The 24,120-nt window shown below is 42.9% G+C and overlaps 3 protein-coding genes across 5 annotated transcripts in view; 1 reads left to right on the top strand and 2 right to left on the bottom strand.

Annotated features, from left to right (window-relative positions):
- Positions 1-3,370: 3,370 nt before the first annotated feature.
- On the top strand, positions 3,371-10,547 carry ccn6 (cellular communication network factor 6). Of its 3 annotated transcripts, none has more exons than XM_048251328.1 (5): positions 3,371-3,488; positions 4,767-5,046; positions 5,336-5,578; positions 6,420-6,592; positions 9,258-10,547. In XM_048251328.1, the coding sequence occupies exons 1-5, from the start codon at positions 3,441-3,443 to the stop codon at positions 9,537-9,539; spliced, it is 1,026 nt and encodes a 341-aa protein (XP_048107285.1). In that variant the 5' UTR covers positions 3,371-3,440; the 3' UTR covers positions 9,540-10,547. The 3 variants fall into 3 exon arrangements, with proteins under 3 accessions (XP_048107285.1, XP_048107284.1, XP_048107286.1); XM_048251327.1 differs by having other exon boundaries at positions 6,399-6,592; XM_048251329.1 differs by lacking the exon at positions 3,371-3,488 and adding an exon at positions 3,500-3,640 and having other exon boundaries at positions 6,399-6,592.
- On the bottom strand, positions 10,497-22,252 carry tube1 (tubulin, epsilon 1). Its single transcript, XM_048251326.1, has 12 exons — positions 22,107-22,252; positions 21,841-21,914; positions 19,339-19,391; positions 19,173-19,233; positions 18,974-19,089; positions 15,878-15,999; positions 15,559-15,746; positions 15,261-15,433; positions 14,817-14,957; positions 12,926-13,066; positions 11,407-11,581; positions 10,497-10,834 (listed from the first exon to the last, which is right to left on the bottom strand). Exons 1-12 carry the CDS (start codon positions 22,129-22,131, stop codon positions 10,676-10,678), a joined length of 1,428 nt encoding a protein of 475 aa, XP_048107283.1. The 5' UTR covers positions 22,132-22,252; the 3' UTR covers positions 10,497-10,675.
- Positions 22,253-23,137: 885 nt separating this feature from the next.
- Positions 23,138-24,120, bottom strand: part of lama4 (laminin, alpha 4) — a 29,853-nt gene continuing 28,870 nt past the window's right edge. Inside the window, exons 39-40 of the mRNA XM_048250906.1 lie at positions 23,890-24,009; positions 23,138-23,471 (exon numbers count right to left, since the gene is read on the bottom strand). Coding sequence (XP_048106863.1) covers positions 23,326-23,471; positions 23,890-24,009 — 266 coding nt within the window. The 3' untranslated portion in view covers positions 23,138-23,325. The remainder of the gene's footprint in view (positions 23,472-23,889; positions 24,010-24,120) is intronic.

Genomic DNA, 24,120 nt, shown 5'->3' with positions numbered 1-24,120 from the left:
AGTGTGGCATGATGTAGTAACTGCATTTTTATGCAACTAGATTACAGGACTTACACAAGGTCGTCTGTACGTGCCTGAATGATGGAGTCAGTTTTATGTTGAGTTGCTGGAAATACATGCAACTGGCCTTGTGTAAGTCAGAGGAGGAGCTATGGGGGCAGCTTGTGTAAGTTTCAAAGGGTTGTGCTGTGGCGTGCATTTACTCCCCAGCCCCCCACATTGGTCATCTGGGTTTGATGACACACACACACTGCTATTCATGGAAAGCCGCATTTGAAAACATCTAGATTCATCAGTTAACAAAACCAGTGAGGACAGGCAATTCTGGTTTCCCGAACCGAATTCCAGTCAGATGAATTTCGAATGACAAATGATATTAAGTAGAAAATGGTTAAAATGTATATTTAGTCCATAGGAATGCATTTCCCTAAGCATTCATGGCCTCCAGCACTTGGCTTGATGAGATCAGTCTGGAGCTAGGGAGGACATAGGTTAAGTTACAGCCACTTGTTATTATAATCCATCTCAGACATTTTGTGGGAAAGCAATGTTCTCTTGGGGCGATGCCTAGTTGTAGACTTGTGAAAGAGTACATTCTTAGCAAAAGGTGGGTTCACATTTATACACACGCTATTTTGAAATTTAACCTAAACTAGCCAAAATTTCTTGTGGGGTAGAAATAAAAAATCTCTTTTGTGATCCTGGAAACAGATTTAAAGTGCAATCAGCAGAAACACTGGGTTCAACACACAGAGCAGCAGAGGAAGGCCACAGACCTGCATAGGGCATGCTGTATGTGTTGCCCTGCTAATCAGGGGTGAGGGGTGGCCTTGGCACGGGTGCCAGGCACAATACCAGACACCACTGCCTCTCTTCCTGACAGCCTTTTGCTTTACTTATCAAAGATGTATAGCCATATGTCTATTATCAAATGTAAAATATTCGATGTTATATGTAGACACTGTATACTAAACGGTTTTGGTGTGAATAGTAATGCGAATTTAATTAAAAAATAAATAAATAAATAACTGAACTGGTTGAACTTGTTTAGCAGAGGAAAACTTCTGATAAGCATTAAATTAGGTAACAGCCTACCAACAAATTTCCAGTTACAATTTGAACATCATAATAACTGATATTGTTGTGAAACCACAAGATTCCTCTCAAACAGTTCTTGTCCACTCAGACACATTTTCCATAAACATTGTAGCGTTCACTGGTATTTGAATACATGCAAAGAAACTTTGACGCAATTATGTGTTTATTACGGTTGTTGCTGGCCACAACCACGCCTCACAACCTCTTTACTCAAGCACACACCAGACACAAAACTCGCTTCTCACAGGCATGGAAAAGGGGTGGCACCCCAACATTGGCCCAGGTAGCACAGCCTATCACCGAACAGTACACACATTAACCTGCCAAACATATTATACGATGATGCAACTTACTTAACCGGTATTACTTACAGTAAATGATGTTAACCCAATAATAATAAGAGTCCGACCTGTGGTCATATCCCAATCCCACCCCATCTCTCTTTCACCTGCTCACTTCCTGTCTGCCTCTTCACTGTCCTATCATAACAAAGGCAAAAAGGCCAATATTAGGGCAGTCAATGGATTAAAAAAATAATCTAATTAATTACATACTCTAATCTAAATTAATTGCATATATAATTTTTGCTGTGAAAGTATTTTAAATATTTAAATTCAAATGAATCATTGAATAATCAGCATTAGTGACATTAAAGTTAAAAAACTCTTTTATTATTATTTTAATAATGGCCATAATAATCTATGAAATGACCTAATATGCTGAGGAAATAAATTCAAAAGTGCTTCGGGAAGAAGTTTTTTTCACATACAAGGTATTTCAGGCCACAGATATAACCTAGGGGACACAATGAAAATAAATAAACACTCCCCTCAATGTCAACACTATTTCTTTGCATTGATGTGTGACTTTAGAGTTGATGAACTCAGGTGATATGCACATTTTTATCAACACCATCAGGCTCTTTTTTAAATGTTCCAATCAATGATCTAGGCAGCACATTTTCTTCTCTCTTCTTCATTTTACAGTCTAATGGTTACTGACTACAATGGCTCAGGGTCAAAGGTCATACAGAATCGATTAATCTCATTATTTTTTTTTAATCAGTTATTTTTTTCTCAAATTAATTAATCAAAATGAATCAGAGCAGCCTTAAAGAGCATTTCACTGAGGTTAACATGCAGGCACCTTCCTTCATTTGTGTTTTGTTGAATTATAAGACACCTCCAGAGAGCTCAACAGTGGTGTCTGGCATCCCAGACTCACATCCCTCAACACTTAATGATGGGGTCTATCAACAAATTCTTGGGTCATTCCTCTTTGTTGCTGTAGCTGTTTAGGACCTGATCAGCAACTGGACAAGACAAACCACAAGCCCCCACAGATACCAACAAATATCAACAAACACTAACTAAACAGTTCCTTTTTTGCAGCTCTTTTCAGTGACCATCCTAGAAAATCAAAATCCAACAGAAGTGTTGTGGCTGATATAGCTACAAAGGCTTTCAGGTCTATCTCCACTGGGCTTGTGTGTCCTTGTGTGGAAACACTCCCTCTCACACATATCCCTTTGGGTCTTAACAGTATATTAGTCTAGAAAAATACACTAAAAAAATACACTGAAAAATACACTGCTGTTCAGAAACGCAGAACTTGGTTAAACACCATTGTTTATCTTCACAGTGTGCTGTATAACTGACTGGTATTCAATGCTTGGCCGAGAAAAAGGGAGAGAGAGAGAGAGAGAGGAAAGTGAACTGCATGTGAGACCTCTTGAACCAGAGTAAACACTTAAGGAATGTCAACTCAAATACATCCAAGTCCACCAAAACAAGGACACAAGACCCCCTTACTGGGGAGAGTGATCATGTTTGTGACTAAAGGCGGACCTACTTAGACAGCCTTTTGGTCAGCTACTTCTGTGGAGTCTGTGCAGTGCATGTGCATGCACGGTCCACTGACACTGTCCCAAAGATGCATGATTTGTTGAAATGTGAACGATATCCCTTGTTACTGAAAAATGGGAATGATTATCAAAATAATATTTTTTGGGGGGGGTGGTGCTGACGTGAACGTTTTTTAGTGGTCAGCAGCAGGAGCATGCAACAAGAGTAAACAAAAGCTGGATGTGTCCTTTTTCTCAGGCGAGCAGTGGTTATGAGAAGAAAAATGTCTCCACAGGATTTGCGCGCTGACTAAAGGTGTTTGGAGAGGAGACAGAGGGGAGCTTTGTGTCCCTCTCCAGCAGGTCAGTCCTCTCCCATACTCTCTTCCTCCCTCTCCCAGCTCCCTCGCCCGCCCGCTGCCCCCTCCCTCTACTCGCCTTCCCTCACTTTCTCTCCGCGCTCACACGGCGCTGGCTCACAAGCCCGAGCGCTTATAAGATGCTATCGCCACACTGCCGAATCCTCCTCATCGTTCTAGCTCACCAGGTAAGGGCTGCTGCTTCCATTCATGCTCTCTTCACAAAGCTAGAGCCAGGGCCCCCACAGGGCCACTCTGACTGGGTAGCACGTGGGAAAGAGCTCACCACCGGCTATTTGGGACTAATGCTCTCCGAAAATCCATGTACTCTAAACAGCCTGTAAGATATATCGCTTTGATTGACTTATGAAGTGTGTTTAAACTGTAGTAGCAAAGGGCCCTGTATGTGTATGTGTGTGTGTGTGTGTGTGTGTTTTGTGTAGTGGTGTACTGAGAATGTTTGCCGTTTAAGAGCTGAAAAGTGTCAGTACATGTCTGGACTTTCCTTGACCCATTCCATCTATCATAGTCATCACATAATGAGGGGAAAACATGATACAAGTGCCTCACTGTTGTTCTGATCCATGCACGTGTTATCTGCTGATCTTGCGCGGCTAACTGTTACTCCATAGGGGATCCTGCAGGGAGACAGGAGTCAGCTCTGCTCTCACACCCTGAGCTGAGCTCATTCAGTAAACTTGACAGCAAGGCTTCAGATTTTTGGCATAGCCTCCCGTGGCTCTGGAAGCAGCAAAGTGTCAGAATCACTCCGTCATCCTGACAGAGTCCCTCCCAAAGCAGTGGGAGCTGCTACTAATATCAGCCATATCTGTCTTCTCCTGCTCCATCTATGTCCTGTCCTGTCCTGTCCTGTCCTGTCCTGTCCTGTCCGTGCGTATGACCGGAGTGCCGTGTTTTCCATGGGCTTGGCTGCAATCTCAACGGCCTCCTTTCATAGCTGAATGAATGGGGAAGGAGCAGCCTTTGCTCCTGTACAAAGACGCTGCTTGTGTACATGTGAGGTTGTGGGACTTTTCAGTAGCCCCAAAAAAACAGCAGTGAAATTCAAGAAAATTTGTAGAAAATATAAAAATAGCAGGGAATAAGTCTAATGTGCAATGTTTTGCTATCTGATAAAGCACTTGCTGCCCTATGGGCCAGGGTAACGTTTGTTTGTACTTTAACCGGATCTGAGGTTGCTATTTTGGTTGATAATAATTTCTAAATAAAATATATAAAGATATAAAATAAAACCATGCCGAGCAGATGCTGATAACTTGGAAAATCTTATGAGTGAGCTTTGAAGAGACATGTTTGTTCAAGCAAAACAAGACCTGAACATAACTGAGAGGAATGTACATATTCTTAAATCATTAGTCAATGTCAATCCAGGGTAACATTACTTATTTGCCTCATCTCTAAAATGGCATCCTGCCTACGTGCCCTCCTGTGTTGTGCGCCAACAGTACCTCTGCAGGGCACAGAACCATGCCCAGCTGCCAGCGGTGCGGGGGGCAGGTGGCGCCGTCGAGCGCAAGCAATTCTGCCAGTGGCCGTGTAAGTGCCGCGCCAAGCCCCAGTGTGCCCCGGGGGTCAGCTCCGTGCTGGACGGCTGTGGCTGCTGCAAGAGCTGCGCCCGTCAGATCGGCGAGGCCTGCAACGAGAGGGACATCTGCGACCCGCACAAGGGCATGTACTGCGACTTCTCCCGCGACCAGCCCCACTACGAGGTGGGCATTTGTGCCTGTAAGTACAGTTTCTTATCAGTTCCATGGGAAGCTTGTGCCTGTTGTGTGTGTTTGTTTCCACTGCTTTGAAAAGGCTAATGACCTAACAGCTACTTTGTAAATAAAAGTTGTATAATGAAAATAATTCCCTTATGAATAATGTGGAGATTCTCAGTCACTGTTGTAAGGTATACAATATACACTGAAATAGCATTTAAGGTCAAGAAAGGAGTCGCCTATCAATGAATGATAGACTGTATGATAGATGAAAAACTCACATTTGAATTTGCCTTTGCTATACTTTGCAGACATGATGGCAGTGGGCTGTGACCTGAACGGAAAGCACTACGAGAACGGCCAGGCCTTCCAGCCGAGCCCGCTCTACAAGTGCACGTGCATCGCTGGAGCCATCGGCTGCACTCCCGTCTTCATCCAGAAGCCCACAGGCCTCCTGGGTCCAGCGTCGCTCCAGGCCAACGCCCCGGCCGGCCTCCGCAGCGCACAGGACCCCAGGAAGAACCAGCAGGACACAATCTACAGGAGCATGCCAGGTGTGTGTTTGCACAGAAAACCAGTTTGAGAAAGGGCCACTTGTCCCGCTTAACTGCCGCGGAATGTGAGGGTGTGCTGGGTAGACACGGGCCGAAAAGCAGGGACCGAGAGCAGGGGAGGTTTGCTTGGCTTGGCCAGCGGCACGTAGAGAGTCGGGTGTAGGCGACTGTGGTCAGCACATCAGTGGTGTCCTAGTTCATGGGGCTCCGCTAGTAACAGCCAAGCATTTACAGAGAGCTGCTATTCATCCCTCCCTCTCACAGAAATCATTCCTTGAGGCACTAAGATTAGCCATACTTTACTTGGCACGGGCTAAAAGAAAGTGTGGTTTCTCAGGGTCTGAGGTAAATGTGAAAGCAGAGCTGATTTCAAAATATATCTAATAACTAGAATCAACACGTTCAAATAACACAGGATACCAACGGCCCAGGGAACATCTCTCCTTTTAATGTGGTCTAACAGACGATAACAGCGTGTGTGAGTGAATTCATCCGCAGCCAACAGATAAAAAGGCACTGGACATGCTCTCGTTAATCACCTGTGAGCAGGGTCAGCTGGTCTGAAGATACCCTAAGTCTAGAACCCCCCCCCCCTTCCTTCCTTCTCCAGTGAGGACAAACGGTTACTGATAACACCTCCCATTTTACACATGGCCTAATCCTGGCTGGGCCTTTCAACGTCCACTTGCAACACATAGCATAATCTAGGCCCCAGGCTCTGCATGGACAAACCCCTCTTAAGCGTTTGGCGTCTGACACCAGGGGCTTGGCCTGTGCTCTGGGTGTTCACACGCTACCCTTTAATTGTAATTACTGAAAGCTTACAGGGATCCTCCCTTAGCCTGGAAGAAGAACTGCCTGGTGCAGTCCACTCCCTGGAGCCCCTGTTCCCGCACCTGCGGCATGGGGATCTCCGTGCGCGTCTCCAACGACAACGGCAAGTGTGAGATGAGGAAAGACCGGCGCCTGTGCCTCCTCCGGCCATGTGACAAGAAAGCGCTGAAGAGTATGAAGGTGAGCAGACGCTAAAGTGTGACACAACACACACCTTAATCTGAACCAGGCAACACAACACAACACTACACCAACCCACTATGAAGACACACACCTTAATCTGAACCAGGCAACACAACACAACACTACACCAACCCACAATCATGGCCTATTAAAGGGGGACACACAACTGAGCTCAGTTGGACACTAACACTGACTAAATAGGGCCTTTAAGCGCTATACCAGTTATTACACAGAAGACCAAGCAGGACATCATGTCACATCAGGCACAATTTAGTGCTTTGGGACTCCTTTAAAATGCAGGCACACATCTATCTATATGGCAAGCTGTAACCAGAGCCACTAACTTCACCAGGAGGCATGTACTGTATGAGCATGGCAGGAGATGGCATGAATGCAACCTACTGACACAGATACAGCTACCACTCCCGTACTAAAGCAGTACAAATGAACTCCACTACAGTAATACAGCTACCACTCCCGTACTAAAGCAGTACATCTGAACTCCACCAGGGCTTATATTTCACTGCGGGATTGCGGGTATTGCGCATAATTTGTTCAAGTCCCGCAACTCTAGCCATCATAATGCGAGAAATTCCCGCATACACTTTTACAGCCTGTCTGATACTAACCCCGAAAAAAAAACACTCTCACCAGCCACTATAGATATATAAAATTATTAAAATGTGCTACTGTCCAACTACTATCCATGATTAAAATGTGCTACTGTCCAACTTTATCTAACTACACTGTGTAGCCTACATAGGCTACTCTGATTTTAATATGTAGGCTACAGATATGTAGGCTATATTTAACATTTATTTTCTATTTGGTCTGTTATGAAATCATGCCCATTTAAGCACAGCTCAGTTTTAAGAAACTTAAATACATGCATGCTTAGCATTTTGTGAAAAGAAATCATTAAGGCTACATTGACAAACTCTTCACCGTGAGCTGCCTGTATATTCTCCGATTCTAATATTTACAGATATCTAGGCGATTTAAGCACAGCTCAGTTTTAAGAAATGCAGCCGAAAGAGCATGTTGAATTTTGCTATAATTTATTTCAAAACCGGATTACTCTGGAACAGCTAACTATACACGGGAATGCATTACACCTTTGTGTTCGGTAAGGTCTGCTGTTTATTCTGAAATATGGTTTGTCATGTGTTGCGTGAAGAGTGTGTAGGCCTACGATATTCCACCGAGACGAATGGATGTGGAGATGGGCGCAGAGAATAATTATTAAATCTCTTGAAGTTATTGTTCTCTGAAGTTATTTTTCAACTGTTTATCAGCAAACAGTGGCTAGCTAGCACCGTTTAAAAGCTGAGAAAAGGCTCTTTCATGTGACACACGTGTGATGAGTAGCCTACTTCTCGAGGAGTTCAACAGAGAAGAATGGGTGAATTTGGACGCACTTCATGCTTGTAGTGACGTAAAGCTGAAGCGCTGCATGCTGCGCAGGAGACTGCGGCTCACTGGTAGTTATTATAGGTAACTTCAAATCAGCGCGATTTACCCTTATAGGCTACTGCACATTACAAGATCTGTACGAGATGATCCGCAGCACTAAAGTGAGAAATGATTTAACTCTTTGTGTAGCGCTTTTTTCCGCATTTCAACCTGTATATTGGTGTGGACACATCCTTCGGTCCCCACGCAAATCTACGCCCCTGGCTTACGCAAATAGGCTAAGCAACCATGGCAAACTTTTACATCTGGAAAGAGCTCCTTGGTAACTATCCTGCTAGCTCAGGTCACGTCAACACTTGATCCCAGAAAGATTGTCTTCGACTTGTTAGTTTTTTGAACATTTATTGTATCTAATAACATAGAAAACATAATGATTTGCATCCACATATCCTTATGCACTATGCACAACTTTTATTCACTAGCGACTAGCCTAAAACCGTCAGGCTGAAGGGAAACTCTCACGTATTTCCTTAAAGTGACAGGTACTCAATTACACCTACTCATCACCAATGTGCACTCAATTAGACCTACACACCACATTAAAGATATGCCTAAGTGTTATAGGTTAAACGTCAAAATGAAGCATTCAAATTACTAAATATAGTTTAGCTACTAGTAATTACTATTAAAATGCTGTAGGCTACATTAAAAATACATTATTAACTAAATACACTCTATATGAATTTAAAAATATATGAAATAGAAACATATCACATAAGCCATCATTTTTAGTGTGTGTTTGTGTGTGTGTGGAGAGAGTCAAGAAGAATCTAGGATGTCCACTGTTGTGAATGATCCCACTACAGTATATATTACTTATGATGTCAGGGTGGTGGGGGCAACAAAATCAAACACTTTTTAAAAAAAGTATCGAAGAAGTATCGAAATCGCAATTCTTGACTTGGTATAAGAATCGACCCCCCCCCCCCAAATTGTGTAAATCCCCTCTACATGAATAACCTAAGAGGGGAATTCCCCCCCATTTTGAAAAATGAATTTTAAGCCCTGGTCCACTACAGTAATACAGCTATCACTCCTGTAGTAAAGCAGTACATCTGAATTCCACTACAGTAAGTAATACAGCTATTACTGCTTTACTAAAGCAGTACATCTGAACTCCACTACAGTAAGAGAGCAAAGTAATATGTGGAAGACATCAGCCTTGTTACTCTCCTCTCTCTGCACTCAGATGCCACAAGGGAAGACCTGTCGGCCCAAGTTCCAGGCCAAGAAGGCAGAGAAGCTGCACCTGTCGGGCTGCTCCAGCACCAAGAAGTTGCGGCCCACCTACTGCGGGGTCTGCACGGACAAGCGCTGCTGCGTCCCCAACAAGTCCCGCATGCTCACCGTGGCCTTCAAGTGCAAGAGCGGCACCAATGTCAAGTGGAAGATGCAGTGGATCACTTCCTGCGTCTGCCAGAGGAAATGCGGCGACCCGGGGGACATGTTCTCAGAGCTGTACCTACTCTAGGACCTCCAGGCCCACGTCGCCGCACGCCGTCACAAACAAACCCCCCGGGGCGGCTCCTGGCCCACTGTTGGCAGCAGAACGAGCTCATTTCTGAAATTACATCGGCCCTGAATTTAGGGTTTGTCCAAGATAGCACAGGGTCTCAGATAGCCTCATGTGTCTGCGTTGCAGAGTCCTTGAAGAGAAAACAATGATGGTATTCAGCCAGGTTTGCGGGGAGTGTTGGGACATGTCATGAAGCACGTTAACTGACTACACTGAACATGCACCTCTTTATCTTCAAAGACTCAAACCAATCTGCCCCAAGTTAGTAAATCTGCTATTTTTACATAGCCCTTCATAGATTAGCATTGAAAGAGAGTTTCTATAAAATGAGTTGTAGTGTTTGCATTAGACCTTCAAAGGCAAAAGGCAGAAGTTAGAGAACTGATGTAAATCTTATGTTTACATCTGGAATAACACAAACATCGACCCTTCTGCCATCCTAGCTAATATAGTCAAAACTACTACCGTAATAGCAGTAATGTCATTACCAGCTATCCAGTGAGTATCTATGTCAACGTTTACAATACTTTTTGTTTGTTTAAGAAAAGAACATGATGACCTGGCACAGACCACAGCAAACACTACCTGAAAAGACACCTGTTGGTGTCTTGATTGTGCAGAACAGGGCTGTAATGACATTGTCTGGTTAGATCATTTCCACTTCCTCATCTTCTATGACAAGGAGGCCACACATAGAATACTGTATAGTAAATGACAACCTTTAAAACTGCTTTTGGTACAAACTTGGATTTTCTTTTTTATTGTATGACATTTTCCAACAATCATTTTATTACACCCACCTTCACAAATCTGTGACAAAAATGTCTTGTTTATTATTTATTTTTGCTTTATGAGCCAATGACTAATAACCAATCTCATAGCACTAAAAATGATTTCCATAACAAGTTTTGTTAAAGTAGATAAAGTGTAAAAGAGATTTGTAAATAAATTAAGTTTGGTGTAGTTATTCGACATGTGTTCAAAGCATTTACACACACACACACACACACACACACAAACACAGCCCATGAACACACAACGCACACACACACACACACACAAAGGCAAACCGGTGCAGATGGAGGGCTCCTTCACGTGGCTATGCTGAGTCTGGGGGCGTCCGGCATGCAGGCGCCCTTGGTGGCGTCCAGCTGGCTGTACTCCTCGATAAGGGAGGAAAGCGAGGAGAGAGCCTCTGAGAAGCACGCCTGCTCCATCCCCTCCACGTGCAGGTAGTGATGGAGATGGGCCTGCAGGCACAAACCCAGAGGATGACCGCAGGAAGCACACATCATACTCAAACAGTTGGAGAGTTGGAAATCGAGACACAAACGCTTATAGATTATGCCATTTTGTAATTATTATACTCCATTCATGACCAGTGTCTGACACCTCCTGGACATTAAATGCTTATTTCAAGATCACAAATTCACAATTATGAAAACAATGCAGTCAGACTACTGGGAGTGTACTGTATACACTTACAAGATCAAAGCTGTAGGCTATCCACTTTTCCACATAAAAATTCCAGACTTAAACTGATTTTTTTTCTACTTTCTGTAGTTTTTGAAAAAACTTTTTTGTGCATTGTCAACTTTTTTATGCATGAATTTCTATAAGCAAAACTTCCATACATTTTAAGATCTTCACCCGCATTTCTCCAGCCCTGTGCAACAACCCTGTGTGCCACTGATAGCGTTCCTCTCCAAAAGAGGCTCTACTTAGTTCTGCCGGGAGACTGAGCTCCTGGTCTGTCCAGTGGCTGGCCTGCTGGGAGGCTGAGCTGCTGGTCTGTCCAGTGGCTGGCCTGCTGTCTCCTCACCTTTTTCCTGTAGAGCTTGCTGAAGCGCTCCCTGAGCTCGCTGAAGGTGGGCCGCACACAGGTGTTGTTGGCCAGGGCCAGCAGGGCGTGCGTGTGGCCGACGGGAGGCACCGAGCACAGGCCCGTCTTCCAGCCCTCCTGGTTCCACGACACAAAGGGCAGCGTGGGCCTGAGCCTGAGAGAGAGAGAGAGAGAGAGAGAGAGAAGGGAGGGAGGGAGAGAGAGAAGAAGGGAGGGAGGGAGAGAAAGAGAGAGGGAGGGAGAGAGATGGAGAGAGAGGGAGAGGGAGAGAGAGAGGAAGAGAGAGGGAGAGATAGAGGGGAGGGAGGGAGAGAGAGAAGAAGGGAGGGAGGGAGAGAAAGAGAGAGGGAGGGAGAGAGATGGAGAGAGAGGGAGAGGGAGAGAGAGAGGAAGAGAGAGAGGGAGAGATAGAGGGGGAGAGAGAGAGAGGGAGAGAGGAGGAAGAGGAGGGAGGAGGAGGGAGGAGAGAGGAGGGAGGGAGGGAGGAGAGAGAGGGAGGGAGAGATGGAGAGAGAGGGAGAGGGAGAGAGAGAGGAAGAGAGAGAGGGAGAGATAGAGGGGGAGAGAGAGAGAGGGAGAGAGAGAGTGAGGAAGAGGGAGGGAGAGAAGGAGGGAGGGAGAGAGAGAGGGAGGGAGAGATAGATGGAGAGAGAGAGAGAGGGCGAGATAGATTCATAAATGTGATGTCAACGGATGTTAGGTTTGACAGGAACTATACAAAGGAGCACTGGGTGCACAGACAGTGTTATGAACTAAATAAAAGTAAAGTGCAGATTACATGACACTTTGGTGTTCAATCATCCAACGGTAATTGAAACTTAAACCACAGCATTGACTCAGTGTCTTCACCCAGGACATTCCTCAGATGACACTGAGTAACATGCCATTACCTATGACAAGTATTAAAATAAACAGCTAAATCTGGCTGCCGAGCAACCCTGCGGGGTGTGCGAGTGGGCTGCCTGTCCCGTGATATACAGTCCAGCCAGATGCAGACCGCCTGCTTTTGATGGCAGCTGTTGCTCTTGACAGCATTGCACTTGAGACAAACATACAGTATGTGAGTAGGATGGACGGTGAGGGTGGGGGAACTGAAATCTATCGCACCGATTCCCCCCCAGACATCATGCTGTGAGTGGGACCTCTCCAAGGGATGGGTCTGAGTCGGGGTCAGCGCTCTCAAAGACTGGACATGGTGAAGACAACCAGGCTTATGAGGAAAACAGGGGCAAGAGAATGGGGAAAAGAAAGACTGAGAAGAGAGTTGGACTAAGAAATAATGGAGAGTTGGACTAAGAAACAAAGATGACGGAGATAATGTGTGTGTAAAGGGCAGGACGAGAAAGACAGAGAGAGAGCGAGAGAGAGAGTGAGTTTTGGAAACATAGAGAGAGAGATGTGGAGAGGGGGAGAGAAATGGACCCAACAGAGCAGACACAGGGCATAATGAATAAGCCATAACCAGTGCTTGATCACGTGCGCTGAAGAGGACACTCACCTCTCGATGTTCCGGCGCAGGTCTGACACCTGGACGTTGCCCCGCACCATGAGAGCGCACGCCAGGTACAGGCTGTGCTTGGGGTCTGCCCGGATCAGCTGGTGGTCTTTACTGAAGGCGTCACTGAACATCTGGTCAAGCCTGGGAGGAAGACGCAGTAAATCCACGTCAGGTGGAAATGACCACAGCTAGCACGGATGGTGACGACTCATACACTGCCCATACACAAAGCCTCACTGCACTCCTCACTATTCCAGAATATGAAAGATATGTGTGTGATTCTATTAGTATTTACTTTTTACATTTCTGCTCCTGGACAGATTTGACACTTGTGGTGCTCTTCAGAACGAGCACCTTGTGTATGAGCACTTTTTCATACATGAACACCTTCATATTAGAGCTGAAGTGAGCTTCTGTCATATTAACAAAAGAATTCATCTTTACTCTTGGTGATACAGTTAGCACAAGTTAGAGCACAGCTCCTTGACACAAAATCACTCAACACTTGAGACTGCTATTAGAAACCTACCCAGAGTCAAGCTTGCTTATGTAAAGAGGATTAAATTGTGGTATTCATGGTAGGAGAAGATACAGTATAGTATATCACCAAAGGACTTTCTCAGACATGCCATTGCTTGCTTCAGCACAACAGCTGGAGTGAAGAAGCACTTTATGTACTTTTATATTTTATTAGCCACGTTTACATGAACACTTTTAATCCGTTTAGAAATGGAATAACAGCTCAATCGGAATAGAAATTCTCATATAAACACCTCAATCGGAATAAAAATGCCTGATCCGAATTAGAATTTCAATCGACATGAAAGGTGGTGTATTCTGTTTCTATTCCAATTGAACAGCCATGTATACAGTCAATCAGATTGCCTGCTGTATCTTCTCAAAGAAAAGTAGGCAACAACGGCTATTCCGATCAAAGATTCTAAAGCGCTTGAGAGCACCTGATCGGAATAGAACGTACCCCATGTAAACAGACAGCACACATTTTTAAATCGGAATGACAAAAAAAACTGGCCATGTAAACCCACCTACTGAGCAAGAATCATAAAACTGGTAAAATATGGAAACAAAAATCAAGCAACTGAAAGAAAAACTTTTTTTGTAAGAGAGAGAATAGTCCGTAGACGTGCGAGAAAGGGTTGTGTGAAGACACAGATCTGGGGAAGTCTACAAGAAAATGTCTGCAGCATTGGAAGTGTCCAAGAGCATGGTAGCCTCCATCATTCTCAAATGGAAAAGTTTGGAACCAACAGTTGTATCAATGTACAGGAAATCTGAGAAGTCATCTACCAAATAGTCTAGTTCTCCCTAATTACCCAGAGAAAATTAAATTGTTTATAACCATAGCTTATCTTGAGAAAATCTTCTGATAACATAAAAAAATATGTTTAAAAAAAACTTTTATGAAAACAAGCCATTAATCATCATTCTCACTACAGACTCAGATTGAAGAGCAAATCAGACAGGCAACTTCAGGGTCATGTAGGCTTACTCACTTCTCAGACTCAGAGACAGCACTATTTTGATGTATACCTTCCCCCTTTCATAAAAAGCCCCGGCTAAATGAATAAAAGTGTATGTACTTATTTACACTCACAGCCACTAATACCTCAATGCAGGCCAGGAATAACCCTGGGCTTGAGAAACAAAACAAAAAAACTGTCCTCCTGTATCAAATGGTCACTAGTTCTCTAAGGTTTCATGAGCTCTGTCTGATAGCTGGGATCATATCTGGGATGTGTTCCAGGAGCCCGCAACACAGGAGCCCTTCTCACGACGCCTGGGCGGAAGTGCTCCAAACTTAATATCCTGATTTCTAGGGACAGTCTAAACACGCAGTGGTAGAAAATAGCAGTGGCTGTGTAGTCTGTACCTTCTGGTGGGGATGTTGACATCTGCCAGAGTGTAGAGTGGAGTGAGGCTCGGCACCAGGTAGTGCAGGCGGGGGAAGGGCACCAGGTTCATGGTTATCTCATTCATATCCATGTTGAGAGAGCCCTCAAAGCGTGCTGAGCTGTTTAAAAACGTTCATAATAAACCATGGTGATATGACTTGAAATAACAACAGGTCTGGCAAAAATCATTACAATGTGTTAAACAGAAAATAACAGGTCAAATGTATCACTTTAAAAAGCATAAAATAACCCTAAATGTAATTCTAATGTTGTACTGTGCAATGGTTGATTTCAGTGTTATTCAAAGTTATTCATGTTCGTTCAAAGTTCTTGCCCAAACTCAATGTACGTACAATGAAATAAAAGCTGTGGTGAGAACAGCACAGGACTTGTGAGAAGGAGAACAGATCCATTCCAGCTACCTGGTGATATTGAGTAACAGATTGGCCACGATGTTGTTCATGGCATCGAAGGGCTTCTCCACCCCACTGACCCCGCCCTTACTGGAGATGACTGTGCTGTCCTTCTTAATCACAGAGCCGCCTTTACCGGACTGGGACATGTGCCGGATTTTATTCACAATGTCCACCAAAGACTGGCCAGGAAAGATACAGAAAAGAGGAATTCATAAACATACCGGTACACAAATACATGACACTTTATATTGTTGAACATCCTAAACAGACACATACTGACACACACACACACACACACACACACCTGATTCTCCACAGGTAGAACACAGTCTGCGTGTTCTGTTAGCTCTCTCATGGCCAATATGCTGTTGTACGGCGAGGTGATAACGTCGTCCTCAGCGGAGGGGTACACTGAGGTCACAATGCGGTATACCTCAGGGAACTCCTCTTCTAGAAGCTTCAGCACGTATGTGCCCAGGCCCGAGCCCGTGCCTGCACAGCCAATCAGCAGAGAGATTAACTTATGGCAGGTCTGCCTTAGACTGAGGTGTACAGAGCTCAGGTTTACACAGAGCTATTGTTTGAGAGGTGCAGCACTGCAGGGGGTAGGATGCTGCGCTCACCTCCACCCATGGAATGAATGAGGAAGAAGCACTGCAGGCAGTCACAGTGCTCCGCTGCACGCCGCACCTGCTCCACGATCTGCTCCCGGTAGGTCGAGCCGTACGTCCAGTGCCCCACGGCCCTGAGGGTGACAACGTGTAAAGTAAACGTGTAAAACATGTGTCAAATGTTTTAACTGCAGAAGACCAAAAACTAGAATAGCTGTGTGACTTATATTTAGGATATGGGATTTGGCTTTTAACTCAAAATATAAGAATTCGAGGTCATTGTCAATGTGACTTAAAGGAGAATTCCGGTGTGATATTGACCTAAAGTGTGTTGAAACATGATACGAGTGTGAGCATGTCTCATAGCCCATCTCGGCTTGTCCCCTGCACTCCAAAATCTGGCTAGTTAGCCGATGCTACCAACAGCTTTTCAATGGTGGTGTTGACATCCGGGCTAACCATGCAAATAAATCACTGTTTTACACCATTTCACGAGGCTCAATGTATCTCCACACTTCATTGGTAGACTTCGAGGGCCCCGACATTTAAAACGAGACATTGAGAACTTTGAAAAGCACTGGTAGTTTACTTACAAGACGATTTATACAGACAGTATCTTCCGCGAAGTTTAAGCGTTTGCAGCCATCTTGAATTTAGTCACGCGATAAGTCGAGCCACGAGTAAGAATGGGATCAAGAATGGGACAAGGGATCAGATTCCAAAAATAATTCAGTGGAAATGCATGGATTCCAGTTGCTGCATTTCCACTGAATTATTTTTGGAATCTGATCCCTTGTTGAACCTGTTTATTCTTACTTTCGCTGCTCTACTTATCGTGACTAAATTCAAGATGGCTGCAAACGCTAAACTTCGCGGAAGATACTGTCTGTATAAATCGCCTTGTAAGTAAACTACCAGCTTTTTCAAAGTTCTCAATGTCTCGCTTTTAAATGTCAGGGCCCTCGAAGTCTACCAATGAAGTGTGGAGATACATTGAGTCTCGTAAAATGGTGTAAAACAGTGATTTATTTGCATGGCTAGCCCGATGTCGGGCACCACCATTGAAAAAAGCTGTTGGTAGCATCGGCTAACTAACGGCAGATTTTGGAGTGCAGGGGACAAGCCGAGATGGGCTATGAGACATACGTTCACACTCGGTATCATGTTTCAACACACTTTAGGTCAATATCACACCGGAATTCTCCTTTAATTTACAATGCCGCTTCTCCTAAATGTCCTTATCTGTTTGGAGATACATGCCCTTAAGGGTAAATATGCCATGTAGAGCCTTTGAAGGTCAAGGTTGAGACCTCTAATTTATTTCCTTTACTAGACACTGTATGTCTCTCTCCAGAGTCCTTGCACCTGGTGCTTGGCCTTTCAGTAGCCTTGAAAAAGAAACATATGCTTCTGTTTGCATTTTATCTTTCCACGATATGATGATCGATGCCTCACTTAATCAAAGCTTCCATAATCTACAATCAGGACATGCTATGCACATCGACAACAGGAAACTTTTTAACATTTCGTTTTTTTAAGTAACTAAATTATTGTTTACATGTATAATGTATATAATCTCATCGACTGATTATGTGTATTAAGCAAGTTCAAACTGTTGTGAAACGTTTGGTTGTGAAACGTGGCAGCCTGAATCCACGTGAGGACAGCAGGGGACGTATAGGGTGGGTCTAGATCATTCTGACAGCTGACAGCAACTGTCTGCATTATATGGCTTCCCAGGGAAGTCCTGCTGTGAGCACAGCAGATGCTTTCCAAGTTCTTGCTGAATTGTGCTGAATTGAGCCATGCATCTGAATACATGAGTAACAACAGAGGACTCAAGGCTTTCACTTTTGAGACCATATTTGCTAGCACACACAATGTATCTACTTACACAATTGCAGAGGCCTGTGCTTTTTTTACCAAAAAAGAGGGAGAATCCTTATACACAGACAGAAAGAACACCTCCTTATACACAGACAGAAAGAACACCTCCTTATACACAGACAGAAAGAACACCTTCATTCTTATTTTCATATGTCTGCATTTCCCCACCTACCGTATATTGGAATTTATATGTGCAGTGCATACGGAGAGTATTCACAGCGCTTCACTTTATGTTTCAGACTCATCTCAAAATGGATTCAATTTTTTTCCTCCTCAATCTACACACAATACTCCAACACCCCATGAAAAAGCAAGTATTTTAAGTGTTTTGTAAATTTATATATAAAAAAAGACTGAAATATTCCATTTACATAAGTATTCAGACCCTTTGTTATGACACTTGTAATTGAGCTCTGGTGCATCCTGCTTCTATCAATGGTTTTTGAGATGCTTCTACAACTTGATTGGAGTCCACCTGTGCTTAAATGAATTCACACATCTCTTTATATACAGTAAGGTCTCACAGTAGATGGTGTATGTCAGAGTGAAAACCAAGCCACGAGGTTGAGAGAATTGTCCGTAGACCCGCGAGACAGGGTTGTGTGAAGACACAGATCTGGGGAAGGGTACAAGAAAATTTCTGCAGCATTGGAAGTGTCCAAGAGCACGGTAGCCTCCATCATTCTCAAATGGAAAAGTTTGGAACAACCAACAGTTGTATCAATGTACAGGAAATCTGAGAAGCCATCTACCAAATAGTCTAGTTCTCCCTAATTATCCAGAGAAAATGAAATTGTTTATAACCATCTCTTATCTTGAGAAAATCTTCCGATAACAACATCAAAAAATGATCGTTCTCGGCTTCCGCATGTGCATTACTGTAAGTAGTGACATCTGATTTCCGACATTTGTCATTCTGATTTGATGGAGCGGAGTTCAGTTTTCTAATTTATATTTCATTTTTGACTTGTGCTCTGTGCATTTTGGTTAGTGATCATTTCATGTCCTCCAAGAGCTACATGAAACAACAACAACAACAAAACATGTAAACAAATTGTGGTGTACTAATCATTAATAAGTTATTTACTACCTATGTTTGCACTTATAAATCCTAGGTTATTTTGTGATACTTTCCATTAACAGCATAAGTGATAATCCCAGATGTCATACAAATTAGTCGTCCCTTCCATTTGGTACTGGAATGTTCTAATATTTCCTCACCAGTTGTTCCCTGATCCTGAGACATCCGTGATTAGCTGTGTGCTGTCGAACACCTCCCTTAGTGGCCCCTGAAGAATCTCATTCACCACTCCTTCCTCCATGTCTACCAGCACAGCCTGCAGAAAAACACCACAATCCCCTGCTGAGATGAAGGGTCACTCCCAAACACAGTGACCCATATATCACCTCAGGAATTTACCCTGGCTTTCAGGGTACTAATCTTCCCCCCTGTGATTTGGGCCGCTCCCCCGTCGCTTCTCCTGGAAATCAATAGACAGTGATATGCTCCCATGTCAGAGTCTTTGGGAATTATGCAAAACTATCCAAATGAATGGCTGGATCACAAAGGGGTTGGCATTAATTACCTGGTGTCAACATTTCGAAAGAAGCTACTCAAGGCTTCATCATATATTCCTTTCTAGATCAACACAAAAATATAGATATATAGATTTAAATAGCTTTCAGAGAAATACAGTTAAGAAAAAGAAAAACAACACACACACAACGAACCAGATAGGAAATATTTATTGTCGACTGTTTTTGTCTACTGAAGATGCGACCTTACATTTGTCTATGTATATGCAACATTCACTTTATGACAGACGTGACAAAACGTTGAAGTGTTTGTTATTGCTCACCTTACAAAACCATTGTTTGTGTCAAGTCAAATTTAAATGACACCTCATTTGGAACCCCATAAACTGCTGATCCTATGGTATCGCTTGATTCTGCTGTTGTGCATGTCGTCGTCCTTGTCCTTTGATTCTGTCAGGTCAACTTATATAGCGCATATAGACATATTTACTTGATTAGAGACAATTTTTTCAATAATTTTGCCAATAAAAGGTAGATTGGATATGGGCCTGCCCTGCCCATGTTGTAGCATGGTGGCATCTAAGTTATTCTTCTTGAGAAGGGGCTTTACAACAGCTATTTTCAGGGACTTAGGAAATGTGCGAGACAGTAATAATGCATTTAGAATGTGAAGCACATCTGCTGCTATGAGGTGAAGAACCGATTTTTAAAAAATCAACTCCTCCACATGTGGCTTAGACACTACATGTGGAGGAGTTGAGGTTCTGGACAGTTTTTACAAGTTTCATAGTCTATCAAACTAAACTCTGACATCAAGTTAAGTTCCCCTTCCCTTGAAGCTGGAAGTTCCAGATGTTGAGAAGATATGTTCAGTCTGATTTTATCAATTTGAAAAAAGATGCACACTCATTGCATAGGTGCTAATTGTGAGGTAGGGGGGGGGGGGTGTTAACTTCTCCACAGTTGAAAATAGTATGCGAGAGTTATTTGTATTTCTACTGCTGAGAAGATAGACTGTCTTGCTTTGCATATTTCAGAATTATACATGCGGAGCATGTCTTCTTTCTGCTTGTCCTTAACTGTCTTGAATTTTAATGGAGCATTATCATCCATTAGCCATTTTTGAGTTAAAATGATCCAACAGATCATCTACTGATTATGAGAGTTCACTAGATGTCTGTGAGAGCGCTTGCTCAAAGAGAGCACTTGTGTGTTTGTTTATGAGTCTTCTTTTTACTATCATAGATTTGTTCTCAGTGTGTGGTGACAGACACATTGAAGAACACACAGAAATGATCGGATAAGGCTAGGTCTTTAACTGTTGTAGAGACATTGAGACCCTTTGTGATAACATACTGGGTGATTGTCAGTGGGCCCTACAACAGGGGGGGTTCGGCATGACTCTGTTTCAGTTTGTGTAGAGTGTTTTTATTTAGCCGAGTTGTTGAGGTCTTGTTCCGTCTGTATGGCTACCGAGTGCTTATCAGAGGGTCGGCTCAAGGTTGGCAGAAAATATGCTGTTATTTGTGTTGACTTCTGTCGTTTCACTCTGATGTTGTGCATGTCGACTTTCCTGTCGTTTGACAGTGTTGTATCGATCAGATATGTCGTATTTCATGCGGTTTGATTGACAGGTGTGTTCATGTCATCTCATTGAATTTGCACATCAACCAAGCATCAACCTTGGACCTGCAGGCTCTAAAATGCTTATTTATTGTAAGCAGAATAATAAAGAATGGTTTTGGATGTAGGTAAACAATGGGACTTGTATTTATGAAGTAATCCTAATCCTAATGTATTTAGAGTGGTATACCGGTAGGTACACTAAATATTAACGAGGCTATCTAGTAAATAAATGGATTGGAATACAATTTTATTGTCGGTTATACTGGGTGCTGAATCATTCAGGCTTTAAAATCAAGGACAGCACTCAACAGTAGGCTACCTTTTAAAAAAATTGTAATCGCTTCATGTAGGCTAACTAGGCCATACAAATAGACTAGAAGGGGGGATTGATGCAGTTGGATGTACAAATTCATGGACACAGCTGTCAATCAAACGGCATGAAAGACCACATGATCGGTACAACACAGTACGTAACAACAGAGTGAAACGACAGGGAATTCGACTTGACACTATTGTGTGCAATGACATTGGCCAATGTTTTGTCACGTCTGTCATAAAGGGAATGTTGCATAGACATAGACAAATGTTAGGTCACATCTTCAGTATACTTAAATAGCTGACAAAGGGTGCGTTCATAAATTTAATCTGACACACTCTGGATGCTCCGAGAGTGTGAAGCTCTGAATAAACCATAAACACTCATTCCGAATTCACGAACGGTTAAGTGTGCTCGGAGCGCTCGGAGTGGAAATTTACGAACGCACCCAAAATATATATATTTCTGACACACATGGAATGCTACATTGCTAGGCTATCAAATAGAACATTTTTTAACACTTCATTGCATTGAGCTTAGCTTATCTTATTCTTGACTCTGTCATACCAAGTTGGGTACTTTCGGGGTCTTTGACCAGCCATCGTATTACCTTATTTACATGTGCGTGTTCCCTCAGAGCAAGGTCCCAGAACCTGCAGCCAACTTGATTACCACACTGTCCAACTGTCAAAACAACTGGTTAGAATAAGATGTTCTAACATGACAGAAAAGTATTTTATTGATATTCATACACACAGACTAATCGATGTCCCTGTCTGACCAACAACATCTTTGCTATTGCTATCGCTGGAGATGCTGTTGCTTCTTCAGCTGTTTGACAGTTTGATGTTGTATGGCAAACTATTAACATATTACCTTGAACAACGATAGACTGTGTCATGTCGAGAGAAATCAGTTAGTCGTGAGGTGATAGAAGTATGTCATATTAATATTCTCCATAAATCTCAAACTCAGATGAAATTTGCCGCTATGCTCCGCGCCAGTGCTTGAAACTGACGCTTCCTGATGACGTCATGTATGGGACCAACCAATCACACTAAAATATTCTTGTTTTTTATTGTTTGGCGTCAAGAAGTAAAGAACTACACGTAGACGAAATATGTATGCCTAAAGTATTATCTGTATACTATCGTAAATTCAACCTTGTTGTTTTCTGTTTTATACATTTCTAATTAATAGCCTAGCCTATATGTTTTTAATGGCACCTCCATATCCTTCTAGGACAGCATGATAAAAATAGCATAATTGGGCTAAGGTATGTACGCTGAGACGAATACAGGCTGCTCCCAAATCTGACCAGACCAACATCCATAGACAGTAAAAGCCAACATCCTAGCAGAACAAGGTAGCGCGCGCGCGCGCGCACATACACACACACAGGACATCATGCAGGACATTGGTCCAATTTCTCTAGCCTCGTGAGACCATCCTGATCTTTCAAGGTTTCACTCGCAGATCATATGCGGAGCAAATCCATCTGGCGGAGTCAGGTTACAATTTCTCTCCATCAGTCTCTATTTTCTTTATAGTAAGACTTTCAAAATTGCAGTTTGTAAGTGAGTTTTAAAAGTTGCAAGCGTATCTGTACAGATGGATAACCAGACGCGTACATGGGCAGGATTTATTGTAGAACCAAATTTCCATAGTAAAGAAAAATATAATTCCAAAGGATAGAAAGTTTGTTAATACATGAAATGATATGCAGCATAATATGCTATTAGATATGAAGGGCGATATTTGTGAGGAAAAAAAAGGTTAGTCTAGGCTACTGCTTGAGCTCTGATCAGGAAACTTAATTTGGTTGTCATATCAGTTGTGGTATTTTCAGTAGTGAAAAATATTTCTGTTTATAGATTTCATAACATAAGTGACTCACAAGTGCAAGATGGTTTTGGACAAAAGTGTTTTATGCAACATACTGACAACACAACAGACACTCCCATTAGGACACAAGAATGATAATGGCATTTAATACAAAACACCTTTCAAACATGATAATCAGCATGTTGTTGTTGACATTCAGCATCTTGTTGCTATGGCATGGGAAGATTTTGTTGTGATGAAGTTGTTGTTGTTAGGCTGCAGGACAAGAGTTAACGCCGACACCTCCACTGACCAGAGCTGCTTTGCGGAAGCTGACGAGAGTCTCATTGACAATCAGATTCCTAATGCAGCCTGTGTAAGATCTCCTGGTTGCAACTCTTTGTGGGAGCAATGATGCTAGCAGAGAAAAATGATCAGGTTACTGGCATTGTTATACTTTTAGGCTGTTTTCACTTCATATTCATTAAGGAACTCAATAAGGATATGTTGTAGGAATATATACACATAGTAGCCTAACTAACTGTGAAATACACAGCATATGGCTTAAACAAACAAATGTTTTATTATATGGTACTGTATTATATTGTACTATACTTTATGTATTATACATGGCTACCAATGGTATGTATAGTTTTGGAAATAACACAAACCAGGAGAGAAAAGGTATGCATGTGTGAACTTCCAATGAAGATTTCATGCGTACTGCAACTGTACTGCAACAGTTGTGGATCATGTAAGGTCATTGGGAAATAAATACCCTGCACTACTTGGTCAATGCTAAATATTGGTCTTGTGGCGTAGTCCTTTCACTTACATGGAGCTCCTCCCACAAACACAGGAGTCCTGGAGATTTGGGCCCCAGGGTTGAGGGGTCCAACCACATGATTAACCTCTGAATCTACATCCAACTGGACAACATTGGCATCCCGAATCACTGTAAGTTACAATGCAGAGAAAGAATGAAAATAAAATCTATAGCATTACATTTCATTTCAGTTTGTGATATCCAGATACATTTGGATACCACTGGACATATTGATAACAC

The sequence above is a fragment of the Alosa alosa genome, chromosome 8 (assembly GCF_017589495.1).
Source record: "Alosa alosa isolate M-15738 ecotype Scorff River chromosome 8, AALO_Geno_1.1, whole genome shotgun sequence".
NCBI lineage: Eukaryota > Metazoa > Chordata > Actinopteri > Clupeiformes > Clupeidae > Alosa > Alosa alosa.
This window is presented reverse-complemented; position numbering and strand designations above follow the sequence as displayed.

Excerpts from the sequence above, each read along its gene's own strand:
- ccn6 (XM_048251327.1), top strand. The coding sequence starts at position 3,441 with ATGCTATCGCCACACTGCCGAATCCTCCTCATCGTTCTAGCTCACCAG. Across the intron at positions 3,489-4,766 it reads TCATCGTTCTAGCTCACCAG|TACCTCTGCAGGGCACAGAA; the intron begins GTAAGGGCTGCT and ends GTGCGCCAACAG. Across the intron at positions 5,579-6,398 it reads AATCTACAGGAGCATGCCAG|CTTACAGGGATCCTCCCTTA; the intron begins GTGTGTGTTTGC and ends AATTACTGAAAG.
- tube1 (XM_048251326.1), bottom strand. The coding sequence starts at position 22,131 with ATGACACAGTCTATCGTTGTTCAAG. Across the intron at positions 21,915-22,106 it reads ACAGTCTATCGTTGTTCAAG|TTGGACAGTGTGGTAATCAA; the intron begins GTAATATGTTAA and ends TTGTTTTGACAG. Across the intron at positions 10,835-11,406 it reads GCAAGCTCTACAGGAAAAAG|GCCCATCTCCATCACTACCT; the intron begins GTGAGGAGACAG and ends TTGTGCCTGCAG.